Raw genomic sequence first — 17,207 nt, forward strand, 5'->3', positions numbered from 1 at the left:
TTGAGTGGAAGATAAAATAAAAAGAGCCAAGACTGGTACAATCCCCTACGCTTCCTCCATGTCAGTATTCATGATGCTCAAAAGCCCAGACAGTTTTGTAAAGCATAAGCTTCTTTCTATGTCAAGTCGAGATCAGCCATTTCTTAGATGATGTGCTTTTCCTTCATTTACAATCCCTCCCCCACCCCCCAACCCCTGACCTACCCCAAAATCTTCAGCTGACCCTCGATGTTCAGGCTGACATGAATATTGGTTGCGTGAGTGAGATGCCAGAAAGGATGCTGGCACCTGTGGGACTGCACCCCAGGGTAAGTTGGTGCCTTCGGGAACAGAGGGAAAAAGGTCGTGAGCAGGGAGGCTTTGGCCTAATTTGGTATTAAAGATCTAGCCCAGTTAGACCTAAGTGAATTTGAGGAGTCAAACATAAGAAATAAGAGCAGGAATAGGCCATATGGTTCCTCAAGCCTACAATGCAAACAGTTGTTAAATATATACATCATATGCAAAATGATAATGAAACTCATGCAAGGGAACGACTTAACCAACAGTAGTCTTCAACTTGTACAGAGGTAATACACTCACCTCTGAGTCAGAAAGTTGTGGTTTAAAGCCCCACTCCAGAGACTCCAGCACAAAAACTTAAACTGACAGTGCAGTAACTGAAGGAGTGCTGCACTGTTGGAGGTGCCACCTTTCGCATGACATGTTAAACTGAAGCCCTGTCTACGCTCTCAGGTGGGAATAAAAAAATCCTGCAGCACTGTTTCCTGGAAGAACAGGAGAATTCTCCCCAGTGTCCTGGTCAATAATAATCCCTCAACCAACATCACTAAAACAGATTATCTGGTCATTACCACATTGGTGTTTGTGGGAGCTTGCTGTGTACAAATTGGCTGTCACATTTCGTACAGTACAAGAATGAAAATGAACAAGCCTAGTCCATGTTGCTAGTGCAAAGGCAAAGTATCCCAGAAAAAGCACTTAATGTTTTGTGAGTGACTTCTAAAAAGGATCTTCTACTATCTACTTAAGAGCAAGTTTGAAGGTTATAAGAACAGTTCTAGATCAAATTCAATAACACTTGTTCCTGTGTTTTCAGGACTAGATGTGTTATTTGTAAAATACAGCTGGGTTGAACTAATCAGTGAGGGCTGTATGGTTAGTTTAATACTCTGAAGTTTTGCTTGATTATTTTTGGGAGTTGATAACTGTTACTAGTTTTTTCTAAAGTTTCAGTGGTAGTTAAGCTCTTTCAGATAAAAACAAAAAAACTGTGGATGCTGGAAATCCAAAACAAAAACAGAACTACCTGGAAAAACTCAGCAGGTCTGGCAGCATTGGCGGAGAAGAAAAGAGTTGACGTTTCGAGTCCTCATGACCCTTCGACAGAACTTGAGTTCGAGTCCAAGAAAGAGTTGAAATATAAGCTGGTTTAAGGTGTGTGGCGGGGGGCGGAGAGAGAGAGAGAGAGAGAGAAGTGGAGGGGGGGGTGGTTGTAGGGACAAACAAGCAGTGATAGAAGCAGATCATCAAAAGATGTCAACAACAATAGAACAAAAGAACACATAGGTGTTAAAGTTGGTGATATTATCTAAACGAATGTGCTAATTAAGAATGGATGGTAGGGCACTCAAGGTATAGCTCTAGTGGGGGTGGGGAGAGCATAAAAGATTTTAAGATATTTAAAAATAATGGAAATAGGTGGGAAAAGAAAAATCTACATAATTTATTGGAAAAAAAAGGAAGGGGGAAACATAAAGGGGGTGGGGATGGGGGAGGGAGCTCATGACCATTCCGTAGGGATCGCTCCCTCCGGGACACCCTGGTCCACTCCTCCATCACCCCCTACTCCTCAACCCCCTCCTATGGCACCACCCCATGCCCACGCAAAAGATGCAACACCTGCCCCTTCACTTCCTCTCTCCTCACCGTCCAAGGACCCAAACACTCCTTTCAAGTGAAGCAGCATTTCACTTGCATTTCCCCCAATTTAGTCTACTGCATTCGTTGCTCCTAATGTGGTCTCCTCTACATCGGAGAGACCAAACGTAAACTGGGCGACCGCTTTGCAGAAGACCTGCGGTCTGTCCGCAAGAATGACCCAAAACTCCCTATCGCTTGCCATTTTAACACTCCACCCTGCTCTCTTGCCCACATGTCTGTCCTTGGCCTGCTGCACTGTTCCAGTGAAGCCCAACGCAAACTGGAGGAACAACACCTCATCTTCTGACTAGGCACTTTACAGCCTTCTGGACTGAATATTGAATTCAACAACTTTAGGTCGTGAGTTCCCTCCCCCATCCCCACCCCCTTTCCTTTTTTTTTCCAATAAATTATATAGATTTTTCTTTTCCCACCTATTTCCATTATTTTTAAATATCTTAAAATCTTTTATGCTCTCCCCACCCCCACTAGAGCTATACCTTGAGTGCCCTACCATCCATTCTTAATTAGCACATTCGTTTAGATAATATCACCAACTTTAACACCTATGTGTTCTTTTGTTCTATTGTTGTTGACATCTTTTGATGATCTGCTTCTATCACTGCTTGTTTGTCCCTACAACCACCCCCCCCCTCCCCACCTCTCTCTCTCTCTATCTCTCTCTCTCTCCGCCCCCCCCCCCCACACACCTTGAACCAGCTTATATTTCAACTCTTTCTTGGACTCGAACTCAAGTTCTGTCAAAGGGTCATGAGGACTCAACGCCAACTCTTTTCTTCTCCGCCGATGCTGCCGGACCTGCTGAGTTTTTCCAGGTAATTCTGTTTTTGTTTTAAGCTCTTTCAGATGCTTGAGTACTTGGGGACAGCCTGTGATGAGGCAGATTCTACCTGGTCTCTGCAGGAAATGGGTTTAATAAATTAAATGGCTTCGTCTCATTCCCTGTTTCACTTTTATCTGTATTTGTGCTGTGTTTAGGACTAGTAGTAACAGTCTTGATGTTTCACCAAGCTGGATTAGCAATTGCTAATATTTGCAAGAGTTCTATTGACTTTGAAGCTTTATTAACATCAGAAAAATGAGCGTGACTTTTAAATGATGTTGGCCATCGCGCAGAATACAAAATCCACAACAAGGACGAGAAGCTGTAGCTGCTTCACAGGGACCTCACCAACCTGACACTAGTTTAGCGTGTTGGAGTTCGGTTACATAAGGTAATTGCACCAAAAAGACCACTGTAAAGAACCATTTTTCCAGTTTTACTGGGATCTTAATGGCAGTGGAAAATTGCATTTACTAGGTTTAATCGTGATGTAATTTTTTGTGACTTCATGCTGAGTTAATGTCTAGAAGTGGGGACTTTAATTAGAAGCCACCACAACCTGTAATTAAACTATGCTAGATATAAGTAATATCCCTCATCTCCATCCCTGCCTCAGCCTATCTTCTGACTAAATGCTTACCCATGCTTTTGTTACCTTTAGACTTAACTATTGCACTACTTCGCTGGTCAGCCTCGCATCCTCCACCTTCCATAAGTTTTTCCTCAACCAAAACTCTTGCTGCAGTAGCATATCCCAGTCACCCTTCATCCAATGCCATCCAAGGATCAGTTGGTAGCATTCTTACCTCTGAGTCACAAGATTCGAAGTTCAAGCCCCGCTCCAGGCCTTAAGCAAAAAAAAAGGCTGATACTCCAGTGCAGAATTGATGGAATGCTGCACTGTTAGAGGGGCCATCTTTCACATGCTGCCCCCTCAGGTGAATGTAAAAGATTACATGGTCCCATTTTGAAGAAGAGCTGAGGTAGTTATCCCCAGTGCCCTGGCCAATATTTATCTCTCCGCGAACATCACAAAAAAGAGATTATCTGGAGTTCATTATTTTCTTTCTGTGATTGCTGACCTACATTGGCTCCTCATCTACCAACTCAAATCTAAAATTCTCATAGTCATGTTCAAATTGCTGCATGCCTGAAACGTTCCAAGTTCATCGTTCCTCAAAATCTGCACTCCCTTTGTCCCACTATTGAGGCCCTGAACACCGAGAATTCCTTCCCTAAACCTCTCTGCTTCCATCCCTCTCTCCTTTTATGTACCTCTCTAAAACACGCCTCTTTAACCAAGCTTCTGGGCTGTTCATCCTGGTTCAGGAGCTGCTATACATGGTAGCTATCCAACTCTGGAAAAATCATGAGGGTTTATTTCTAGAATGTTGGGACCAGCAGAGCTTGAATAGCTTCCTGGGCCAGCACACATTGAACCTCCTGATGCCTGCAGGAAAAACTTCCCAACGCCACTGGTTGACAACTAACAAAGCACTTCTGTTAACACAGGACCTCAAAAAAAACAGTCCAGGCACTCATTTGAAATCCCATAGTCCCTACTGGAACACACTCCGCACACTACAAACTGACGACAGCCCCACCTCTTGATGGCTCATCTCCTGGTTGACTGCAAACGTCAGTTACCTGGTAACTGACCCAAGTAGCGAAGACCTGGGTTTCAACCTTCCACCAAAAATCTGGACAACCTTCAACCACTTGAGGATAGGCCAGGGAAGATGTGGTCACTTGCTCCACAAATGGAACATTAGGAGCAGCACAAATTGTGACTGTGGCCAACCAAGTCAGACCATCACCCACATAATGAACTTCTGCCCTGAGAGATCCATTCCTGATGGCATCACAATCATTCACACTGCATCAGCTGAAGCCATTGAATGGATTTTTGGCCTGGATCAAACTATAACTGTTTTCCCAGCCATGTGAAAAAAACTCCTCCTACATCCTGCTTCAGCTAATTTTTGTCTGATTACACCACTGTGAAGCACCTTGGGGTGTTTCCCAACATTAAAGGCGCTCTATAAATGCACATTGTTGTTAAAAGGGATTGGGGTATTAACATTTATAGCCTTTCCGATATCTAAAGAAAATAGCTCAGCAACTGGAAACTGGAAGGGACCCTCGGTAAATATGATGAATTTAGCTGGAGGAAGCTGCTTAATGTTTGTGTGCTCGATCTTATGAAGATTCACATTTAAAGCGACTCCCTGTGATTGGCTGTAGAGAGTAATAGGAACCACTAATCGTGGATGCTTAACAACCTTAGAAAAATGATACAAAAACAGAAAATGCTGGAAAAACTCAGCAGGCCTGACAGCATCTGTGGAGAGAGAAAAACAAAGTTAATGTTTTGAGTCTGTAGGACCCTTCTTCAGAACCTTGTTTTTCTCTCTCCACAGATGCTGTTGGACCTGCCGAGTTTTTCCAGCATTTTCTGTTTGTGTTTCAGATTTCCAGCATCCGCAGTATTTTGCTTTAACCTCAGAAAAATGATGTTTGGTTAAGGAAGAAAATACATCTTGAATTAACAAGTATTCTTCTGCAAAAAAAAGTTTATTTTATTCCACTGATGTTTGTATTAATCAACTTTGGTGCCTCATGAGCCCAGGGTTGTTACTAACTTGAAAGTGCACAAAACTCTTCAATTTCTTTCAAACCATCAGAACGCATCAAAGATTCTCTCTGATGTGTTGCAACAGTCTGTCAACCTACAAATCTGTGCATTTCTTTCAGCTTGAAAGTGATGAAAGTAATAAACAATGAGTGAAGCCAAAAACTGAGAGTTCAAATATAAAAGAAAATTATATAGTTGTGGTGCAAGCCATCATTGGTTCCTTACCAACTGTCCAGATGCATGCAAGGAAGACCACCCTCAAAGATTCCACTACAGACACAGACGATCATTGGTTTCTTTTTGCTGAAGTTACACTCTGTGGCCCGGAGTTTGTGTTCAGTGGAGAAGCGATGGTGCTCACCACTGACCTCTAAGTGCAAAACTTACCTAATTTGATTGTGGGCTAAAATTCCACAAGGAAGAAGGATTCCCTCACGGTGCAGACTTCAGCATGGTTCTGCAGCATTCTCCAATGCAGGGAAAAACAGCAGATCTCATATTGCAGTGAATAGAAGGCACACCCACTGGATCTGTTAAAACTGAACTGCTGCAGCATCTGTCAAAATAGATTCATGTCATTGGAACAAAAGATCAAAGCAAATATATTTGAGCAGAATAATTTTTTAAAAAATCTTGTTTATACATTTTTTAAAAGCCTGATAAATGATATTCATTTAAAAGATCATAAATTTATACACATTTTTTAAAAGTCAGATAAATAGTGTCACAATAATGTTTAAAAGTCTTTAAATTAAATGATTTAACAAGCCAGATCCTCCCACAGCCATTTTAAAATTTGAAATGCCTTCCAGTACTGTTATCCTCACTGGCTCGAACTTTTTAATTATTAGCGAAGTGACTCCAGAGGCTCTCTTCTCCTGGAAACACCAGGAGCAAAATATTTTGTTATTAGCGGGCAATCAGCCCATATTCTCACAGTGCCAGTTCTTCCCTTCTAATCTTGAAGCCAGTGACTGCAATCACAAAGCCTCTGGAGCAGCACAGAATGGCCTAGTGACACTTCCTGCATGTCTCCCGAAGATGCTGTGCCTCTCACCAATGCAATGATGATAAACACCTGACAGCTTCACCATTATTAGCATTGCAAAATTTGGACACTTGCATTGATGTGCCTCACTAATGTGAAATGTGCACCACCATGTTAAAACTTGCATTAATTTTGAGTTGCCTAGCACCTGGAGAGGTCACTAATCATTTGCACTATCCATTAATATGGTATATCCGTATCTGGTACAAAGTTGGCTATTTAAACCTGGCATTAAAAGAGTATGAGCGTTCCACTGTGCTGCTTTTAAATTTCAACAGAAAGAAGAGATAGGTGAGGTGATTTCTTTTGCAATATTAAATATTTCACAAAGAATGACAGGATCAGTGTGTGGAGTTCCAGGCAAAGGGGAAGCTCTGTTTCTGCTCTTCGCAGAGTTACATGAGCAACACCAGAAGTCTGTGCTGCCCACTCACACCACTCCAGGATCATCTTACTGATGCCACAATAAAATTATTGTGTAAGAAGAACCAGAGACATCTCTAAGAAAACACCTGTACTGGGCAGAAATTACCCTGATCCAAAAGCAGTACATGGGGGTTAATTGCTTTGAATAAGAAATTTCTGAAAAATGGTGAAGAAACTAGTAACTACATAAAATGACACAAAAAGAGACATCTCTCTGCTCCCTAGAGAGCCTGCTGAAAATTGGCAGGTGTTACATTCCATCTTGGACCAGGTGGGAAATTCAGCATGTGTGAAACAAAGGTTATAACAAAACAGCGAAATGACACAACAGGCAGATCATATTACAGTCCTCAGAATTAATTTCAAATTTACTTTGGAAACATAAGGGCCTTATATCAAAGCCAATGTGGAAAACTGCAGAATTGTTTCCAGGTGCTCAATGAGTGATTAGCAACACATGTTTCTTATAAAAACCACTTATCGTTAGGCTTAGGGGTTTATGACTATTCAGCTGTTAACATTGCTTAAGTGATAACAGTTGGCAGAGCGCCCAGCCACAGGAGGCAGCACTACCTGTGTGTGCACACATTCAGAGATGAAGTTGACAATACATGGATCAATACTCAAATATTACTGTCAAAAATTGCCTACTTGTACCAGATATTGGTATGTGGTATAACCTTAGTGATGTGATTTAAAATTCTCCCCCCAACTTCCAAAAGCCCTTGTATAACTTAATTGCTTTTGAGAGAATACTTGCTTATCTGATGTAATTGTGGAAAGGCGTTTGGTTGCAAGCTACAGTTTATATATAGTCTTATGTTTTGAACTGTAGTGTGCGCACAAATGGTGAACCCAAGTGCATGCCTGTAATCCCCCAAATTGTTTAATGTGAGCAGGTTTATGCTGAAGTGAATTATAAATATAAAGCCTCCTACCCATTTCAGTCAAAGTGAAAAATCATTGTGTGTCTAACATGGAGGGTGGAAAATTGCACAAAAACTAACTTGGAGGCTCTGGGCATGCAAATAACAAGGGTATAGTTTTCATGTGACATACAAAGTGGATAAATGCAGTGCTGCAGTTTGTTAGATTGTAACTTGGACTGGTATCACTTTCCAGGTAATCGTCTTGACAGTAACACCTGTCTCATGTACCCAAAATAGAGGTCCTGATATTTTGCCATGAATTTTGTTGATAGTATATATCAAAATAAAACCCTCTAGCGCATACTGAATGCTTAGGATAAATAGAAAATCAGTAGTGAAGGAACTAGTACCAAGACAGTTTAGCCATAAGTGATTAATTTTCCTATGAGCATTGAACCTATCTTGCCATTTCCAAATTTCACCATTGGTTCAGTCATAAAACAAATCCAATTTCTAAGTTGTTAATACTGATTATTACGCCTTTAAATTGGAGATCTTTATATAATTTCTCAATGTTCAAAAATTAGAATAAAATTATAGGGATAGTTCACATTCAGTAACCATATGGTGAACAAAAATAATTATTTGCTGAATTATTGGCTGCTATATTCCTGTGAATTATTAGTTTATTTCCAGATTACCCTACAACTAGTCTAAAATAGATTGTTCAATATGTCATTATTTTAGATGGGTTAAGAAAGGAAATTATAACTGGGAAGTCAGATTGCAATGTAACATGTAACAGAAATTGTCGACTCTAAATTAATGTCAGCATTAATATTTAGCCTAAGTAAATATGATTTAAATATTGATCTTGTATCCCAGTAGTAATGTTCAGGATGCCCCCAGCTAGATAATATGCAGATCTAAAACTTTCAAAAATGATCAGGTACTAGTGATTTCACAGAAGAATGATACTGCATTTGGTCAAATTCCTCTCATATTACTTCATGTAGGATTCTTGATACTCAAATAGTGCTAAAGTTCCTTTAAAAGTGAATGTGTGGTAACTGTGCAAAATCCTGTTTTCCCTTCTTCCTTCAAGTAATGTGGAGAAATTCAGGTATAATTGGTATTTTTTTCTGAAGAAAGACCTTGGCTCAACGATGTGACCTTTTGTAGAATGATCCAACTTGTGGTTTAGAAATTCTAAAAGATACCCCTAACATTCATGAAAAGGAAACTCACCCCTCCCACCCAAATTTGAACTTCACCCTTTCTAAAGTAGCACGAGTAACATTAGAACAATACCTCAGTATTAACAAAAGAAAGCACTTTCTTTTTGCGCACGGAATATTCAGGGAAACCCTCAATGAGTCAGAGCAGTATTTATGAACTCTCATCAGGGAAGGTCATTGACTTGAAATGCTAACCCTGTGTTTCTCCCTCCCAAGAGGATGTCCGTCATGATGAGCGTTTTTAGTATTTACTGCCTTTTTTTCTGATTTTCAGCAGTATTTTGCTTTGTATCTTTTGCTATTTGTTTACAGGTTAGGTTTCGTTGATTTGAAGTAGTTTTTGTTCATTGTGAACTAATTCCTATTGAACTGATTTATTTAAAGTTCCTGGTTCCCCTCAGTAGTTTTCCATAAGCTAAAATAATATACGGAAAAGTAGTATTGTGGTTGATTTTAGTTATCTTTTCTTAACATGGTGGGTTTTTTGGTGAATTTTTATAACTACTGGGAAAATTAGTAGAAAAAGAAGTTAAGCAATACAAAGGTTGCCTGTCTCATTTCTCATAAATGACCAAATAAAACTGTAAGAACGCAGCCCAGCACTCCTTCATTTCCCTGTTGTGGCAGCCATGACTCAGTTAGTAGTACTCTCATCTCTGCGTCACAAGGTTCCATGTTCAAGTCGCACTCCAGGACCAAGCACCAAAATCAAAGCTGACACTCCATTGCAGTGCTGAGGGAGTGCTACACTGTTGGAGGTGCTGCCTTTTGAATGAGACGTAAAACCGAGGCCCTGTCTGCCTGGTCAGGTGAGGAAGAGCAGAGGAATTATCCCTGGTGTCCTGGCCAGTGAGGTTACAACTTCTATCCGGTGCCTTCTAATGATAAATTACTCCTCATAGAACAGAAGCAGCGAAATAACTCAGATAGTCATTATCCCTGTCCATCAAAATGCTCTGGGCTTAGGATTAGTTGGGTTAATTTGGGCTGTTCAGCAATAACCCATTTAATATCTAAACTTAGCATAATATTGCCTTCAGTTAAAAATTTGGTGTGGTAGCGATAAAGAATAACACCCTCTGTAGACTTGTCAGAAAGCACATTCATTGGTGTACCACATTTTTTCCCCAAAATATTCTAAACATTAGCCGGAGTTCATATTCCTGAGTGTTGTCCTTTGACTTCTGACAGAAAGCCCATGTGTCAGTGTTAGAGAAGAGATGGGATCAGGTTCGACTGTGATGCAGTTGCAGTCAAGTGTCTTACTCGCATTCACCCAGGCTTGGACATAAGCGATACCACACGGATGAAATACTGGAAGACGACGGGTGTCTGTGAAACTGTGACCCAGGCTAAGAAATTATATTTGGGGGAAGTATTACGGTTTGGGATTTTTTCTAACACTTTGTTCATAAGCAGCCTAAACTGAGTCCCTAATGAACCAAAACCGTTGCGTTCCACTTTCATGTACGGTTTAGCATACCCAGGTTTAACATTTTACACTGAAGAATACACACTATACTCATCATGTTTTTCTGGCACCTTCAAAGGTAGAAAATAACAAGTTGCTAAACTGTGTACAGGCTAAAAATGCTTGGTCAGATTTACATCCAGGTGATTATAATATATGGAAGAGAAAAGGCACAGTAAGGTGCTAGAAGGAAACCTACCAAACTTACACAATGTATGAATTGTTCTTGAAACAATAAACACAGAAAAGAGAACCTAAATCTTTCCAGTTCATTTAAGTAAGTTCCTGATAACAGTTTCTGATGATAAGTTGCATGGAAGTAATTCCTTATAAACCGCTCTTAGCAGTTTATAATTAAAAGAACATTTATCAAGCACACAAGACAAATTCTTAATCCCTTCACTTTAACGTCGCGTCAAAAAATGGCTTGGGGTTTACCACCCAGTTTATGCCTAGGAGTTAATGATGCCTAATTTTTTTCTTGCCAAACACTTGTATCTTAACAAAATTTGTGTTTTTATTACCAACCTCCCACCAGGATCCACACCAACAACTGATCGAACAAATTAACCCATTCACATCAATTACCAAAGAATTCAGACAATAAAATCATGAACTAGCAATTGGTTATTAATTTTAGAATCCTAATTAGCAGCACTTAAGCATAGACATATAGTTTAATTAGTAGATAGGGTTAATTGTCAAAATAATTGAGAGGTTACAGACAGCTTAGTTATGTCACAGTCATTTACCATTGCTTGCTGATTATAAACTTACAGTTGAAATCAGTGTCTGAGATATAAATTGGTGAGATTAATTTAGGATTAGACTCATCAGCTAGATGACTAGTTAACAGCATTAGGAACATGAGATTTAGGAGCAGGAGTAGGCCGTTCAGCCCTTCGAGCCTGCTATGCCATTCAATCAGATCATGGCTGATCTGGTTGTGTCTCAACTCCACTTTCCTGTCTGGCCTTCATAACCCTCGACTCTCTTGTGTATCAAAAGTCTAACTTTGCCTTGATTGAATTCAATGACCCAGCCTCCATTGCTTTCTGGGGAGGAGAATTCCAGATACTAGCGACCCTTTCAAAGAAAAAAAAATTCCTCATCTGTCTTAAGTGGTAGATGTCTTATCCTTAAACTAGTTCCCCTGGTTCTATTCTCTCCCACAAGTGGAAACCTCCTCCCAGTATCCCCTATCAAATCCCCTTAGGATCACCTTTGTTTCATTAAGATCACCTCTCATTCTTCCCAACTCCAATGGGTATAGGCCTAACCTATGCAACCTTTCTTCTTAAGATAAGCCCCTCATCCCAGGAATGAGTTGAGTGAACCTTCCCTTAATGCAATTATATCTTTTTTTCAAATAAAGAGACCAAAACTGCGCACAGTATTCCAGATGTGGTCTCACCAAGGCCCTGTATAGCTGCAATATAACTTTCCCACTTTTATATTCCATTCCCCTTGCAATAAACACCAACATCCCATTTGCCTTCCTAATCGCTTGCTGTACGTGCAGACTAACTTTTTGTAACTCGTACCAGAACATCCAGATCCCTGTACCACCAGATTCTCCATTTAAAAGTATGCTGCTTTTCTATTCTTCCAGCCAAAGTGAACAAGTTCACATTTTCCCACATTATATTCCATCTGCCAATTTTTTTCCCACTCACTTAACCTATCTATATTCCTTTGCAGGCTCTCTATGATATCCTGCTGACCAGTGTACCAGCTTGTTAATTTATTCCCAGCTTCTCAGGGCCTTTGTTCCCAAAGATCCAAATAAGGCAGGACATCTTTATATCCCCCTTATTGAGCCACCTTTGGGTCTGTAGGCATGATGGCTTGTCTTCTACCCCTAGTAAGGAATGTTTCATTTGTGGAAGTTTTCATTGTTAAATAACATTAGCCTTTTCCTTTCCCAACATTCAGCCCCAGGACTGACGCGGCATTTTGAGGACACATTTACAGCACTTATTATGTCATTTCTCTTATGCAAGTATGACAGTGAAGTGTATAAGAACAAAAACAGAATTACCTGGAAAAACTCAGCAGGTCTGGCAGCATCGGCGGAGAAGAAAAGAGTTGACGTTTCAAGTCCTCATGACCCTTCCACCGAACTAGGTGTAACTCTTTCGAGTACAAACCCGTTTCCATCTGTTCCTATTTAGATGAAGTTACATTGTTTCATAGTTTGCCATGGTGAGATTTGAACTCTTGATCTTGGGGTTACAAACCCAGTACCATAACCACTTGGCTATTTAGGTCAAGCCCCGAACTAGGTGTATAAGAACTTTCAGTTGAAGAAGATTTTGGTCTCAATAGCCAGGCAATTAAATATTAACTATTTTAAGTGGACAGAGTGTGAATTGATGACCAATTTCTCACACCTGGCAACAATTGGAAAACACAATCCCATCTGTGCGATTGCAATGGAATCAATGTATAAAATACCTCTTGCTCTTTAAATAAAACCTATAATTTGATGAACTTGAGATCAAAGCCTCATTGAGGTTTTGAACCAAACATGCTGTCTGCAGCACCCTTAATGTTTCAAAGAAGCACTTGAAACCCATTTTGAGGGTAACGCAATTTTAAACTTAAATCAGCCTAGGTTGTTCTTCAAATACAGAAAGTGAAGGAGTTGGAATCCTTTTAAAGTTGCATTTATACTAAGTTTGAAATTATTGTGAAGTTGTTTCATATTTGCACCAACACTAAAAAAAGTCTTGTGTAAATCGAATGTTAATGCTTAAACTAATTCTGACAGAGTTCACTGTTTATTGATCAAATGTCAGGTTGAGCACTGATTGTAGATGCATAGGCTATTAACTGTAGCACCAGTGCAAGTGAAATCACTTGTCGTTGACTCTATTGTTATAGTATAAATGTATCTTTAATTCTATGTTCCTTGAAGATACCTTCCTATTCCTCTGCTTTAACCACTGGTCAATCTTTATTTTTCAGTCTTGTTACTGGCAGAAATGTCTAGCTCTTGCTTCCCTGTAGAAAACATTTTTGGAGATTAATTTTTCTCTCATAATGCAAACTTGTTTCTTGGGTCACTAGCCGCCATAGATTTCACTCTCTGCATCATCTTACATTTGAGTTTTTGGACCCAAGAACAATAATGCAATAATAACAGGTAACCTGCATTTAGGAATGTTGGTTGAGGGATAAATATTAATCAAGACACCTGTTCTGCTTTGAATAGACCCTTTGGCTCCTTTATGTCCACTTGAAAGGGCAGGCAGGACCTCTGTTTAACCTCTCATCCAATAGACAGCATACCGGACAGCGCAACACCCTTCCAGCATTATACCTAAATGTCACGCTGGATTATATAAATTTCCAGTTCTCACAGGTGCACCAAATTTCTGTCAAGGTGGTCGCTTCAATTAAATCCAGCTCCTTAGAATTTTGAGCTTTTTAGTTGCTGTTTAATTTGTTGTGATCATGCTCTGCACTGGTGAGACATTTGTGGTAAAGTATAACAACAACTGAGGTGGGGCTCACTTTCCCCCTCTCTTTAAATGAAGTTGATGACATTTAGGAAGAGCCAGAACATGTCAACAGACGTTCTGACCAATGCACACCCATACACTTAAGTATCTACGTCCTATAACCTTCTGGCCACCTACCAGAACATAAGACTTGGGCCATTTTGTTGCAGACTTGGCCATTGAAGCCGTTGGTTCAATAGTCTCTCTCCTTCCCTCCTGGGAGAAAATGTGCATCTAATGATCCTGAAAATTGAAACAAAACAAGTTGTCTTAATGCTGATAACCACCCACTGCCTGAAGATAGGACGATTCTTTCGAATTGGTGTCAGATTAGTGTAGTAACAGGTCAGTGCCTCCTCAGGACAGGCCAAGAAGAGGGGGGGGAAATATGGGGCAGAAGAATTAACAAACAACATGAAAATGCTGTACAGCAAGCATGATTTGCTATGCATAAGAAAGCTTTATGCTGCAGTGCCCAACTGTGATTTCTAACACTCCATAGCCAATAGCAAGTTCAGTTGTATATTTTTAAAAATTATTTTGAAACATAAACTTGATTCCTCTGGTTTCCTTAGGCTTCTTCCTCTACAAATTGGCTCCTAGAGTCTCAGAGTGTGAATGAATTGAAAGCTGAGATCACCTCACTGAAAGGACTACTCCTAAGCAGGTAAAGTTGATCTGGACTAGTGCTGAAACCTGAATGAAAGGACAGGTAAACTCCAGCCTTTACTTGGTGTGCAAACTGTGCTCCTTCACCCAAAAAAAAAAGGTTTTGAAGCGAGATTATCGCTGAATAAGGAGCCTTAAGTTGAGCTTCCCCAAAGGTCCAATGGGTCACAGGTTCAGTTCCAGGTCTACGCAAAGTTAGATGGTCACAGCTAATGCAAGTATTAACTTCAAAGCCCCAGACTAGAGGATTAGACAGTGTTCCCATTGCTGATTACAATCCAATGGCAGAGGATAGAGGGGAGACCTCCACTCTCATATGGTCCTGTTCACACACTCTGTTGGGACTTGACCGAGACAGTTCTACTAGCAACAATGGAAGTGAATTCCAGTAAGAGTCAGCACATTCGATCGAGAAAATTGGCAGGGGTAACAGAACAATACATATTCTTAAAATAAAAACAGAATTACCTGGAAAAACTCAGCAGGTCTGGCAGCATCGGCGGAGAAGAAAAGAGTTGACGTTTCGAGTCCTCATAACCCTTCAACAGAACATATTCTTAAAATAGTGTGTTTTTCAGATAATCCCATGCTGATGTCCTCCAAAACTCTCTTTTTCACCTTTACCCGCACCTTCTCTCCACCCATTCCCTAACCAGTTTGTGTTATTTATTATTGTGAATGGTTCTCAGACAGAGTTATTGTTCTCTAGTCTGTGTTTAGTTATTTAGGCTATCTGTGTTCTCCTGACACCTTCGAGTGAAATGATCTCATCGTTGACTTAGGAGGCAGGCATTACACAAAAGCATTGCTATTCTCCTTGATTGTCAGCATGGAAGAGCTCTGCAGAACTGTAACATAATTTTTCCATAAATCTCAATCAGAAACATGTTACACATAGTGCAGGCTGGCTTGCAATCAAAAAAAAACCCTAACAATTTAATAGAATGAGTTTTTGAAGTTCATGGCATGTGGGCATCACTGGCAAGGCCAACATTTATTGCCCTTGAGACGGTGATGGTGAGCCCACCTCAGACTGTTGCAGCCTGTGTGGTGAAGGCACATCTAGTGCTGCTGGGGAGGGCGATCCAGGATTTTGACACAGCAACAATGAAAGAATGGTGATAGATTCCCAAGTCATAGTTGTCTGTGACTTGGAGGGGAACTTGCAGGTTGTGATGCCTCTGCTGCCTTTGTCCCTCTATCTAGGTGGTAGAGATTTTAGGATTGGGAGGTGCTGTCAAAGACGCCTTGGAAGGTATCAGCACTCGTTTAGTTTCTTTAGAATTGTCATCTGTATTTTGGATTAGTGTTCGTTATTCTTTTGGGCTCAATGACAGTGGTCTCTCCTGCATGTAGACCCTTCATACCTCATGTCTAGGAATTCATCTGTGCCAACCAGTTTCTTGTAATATGGTAATGTAACGCAAATGTTGTAATAATGTGATTCCTATAATATATGAACTGGATATTGTGATTATATGTTAATCATGTATGCTTCTAATCTAGCTCACCATCAGGTAAAGATGCAGAGTACTGTCGATAGCAAATCTCACTTTGTTTTGAGATCAGCCCCTCCTCTTAAGTAAGCAAAATAATAAATATATTACCCTATCCTGGTTGCTACTGGGCCGAGTAGCTACTTCTTGAAATGGATCGAAGGTTACTCAGTGGGCCTGGTCAGCTTTCTTCATGAGACAGACCAGTCTAGGCCCTCCTTTTTCTCAGTAGAATTCACTAACTGACCTTTTGTGACCTCCCTGGTCAATAGATTTAGCAGCCTGATCCCTGACTTTCCCCCTGTCTGGGATTTGGCCAATAGAACTGGAAATTGAAATTGCTACAGTCTTTCCAAGGGTGTACTTTCCCAGAAAATCCCCTACTCCACACATAGGGATGGAGCTTTTTACAGCAACTTGTTTGTGAATGCCTTTTGGAAGTCTGAAATGAGATTGTGAATTACCTTTGGAGCCAGATATCCATTTCAGTGGCTGGCTTATTAATTCCTGGGTGTGCTTATTACAATATGAGCCCCTTCTTTGTAACCAACCTACCGCCCATTGCCAAGATGAGAAAGGGGTTCTGGACCTTTGAGAGTTAACTCTCAAAACTCCTGAAACCGAACTCGTATCAGAAACCTAGGTTAAACCAAGATTCCCTGCCATTTCAAATAACCTTTGCTAGTCATGACATCCAAAATCCAGAACTTTGCTCCAAAAATATTCCTGAAAGGTTCTGGGCTTCTCAGTACAGTTATCTCCTCTTCATGTGAAAGACAGGAATTGAACAGTTTTGCTCTCAGCGACGAAGGAATGAGTTTCACCATTCACCTCACTGGCAGTTGTCCAGAAATTTTTTGCTGGTTTGTCAGCAGGAATTTGCACTAATCCGGTGTCTGTTTCAGTGCGGCACTCTATTCGGGGGGCCTGTGCTGTGAGTGACCAGTATACGCAAACGTGAGGGTCTCAGATTGTAGAATTCTTGCAGAGACACTTGGAGTCTAAAGCAGGAATTTTTCAAAAAGGCTGGAAATGGTAAATTAATGTTAAAATATGTACAAGAAGCAAGATAAATATTGGGA

At 40.5% G+C, this 17,207-nt stretch overlaps 1 protein-coding gene across 2 annotated transcripts in view; it reads left to right on the forward strand.

Moving 5' to 3' along the window:
• The window catches only part of pex14 (peroxisomal biogenesis factor 14), a 195,791-nt gene that overhangs the window by 174,475 nt on the left and 4,109 nt on the right, over positions 1 to 17,207 (forward strand). For both annotated transcript variants that reach the window (XM_041206601.1, XM_041206602.1), the window contains one exon: positions 14,536 to 14,627. In XM_041206601.1, coding sequence (XP_041062535.1) covers positions 14,536 to 14,627 — 92 coding nt within the window. The remainder of the gene's footprint in view (positions 1 to 14,535; positions 14,628 to 17,207) is intronic.

This window comes from Carcharodon carcharias, chromosome 15 (genome assembly GCF_017639515.1).
Source record: "Carcharodon carcharias isolate sCarCar2 chromosome 15, sCarCar2.pri, whole genome shotgun sequence".
In the NCBI taxonomy this organism is placed as follows: domain Eukaryota; kingdom Metazoa; phylum Chordata; class Chondrichthyes; order Lamniformes; family Lamnidae; genus Carcharodon; species Carcharodon carcharias.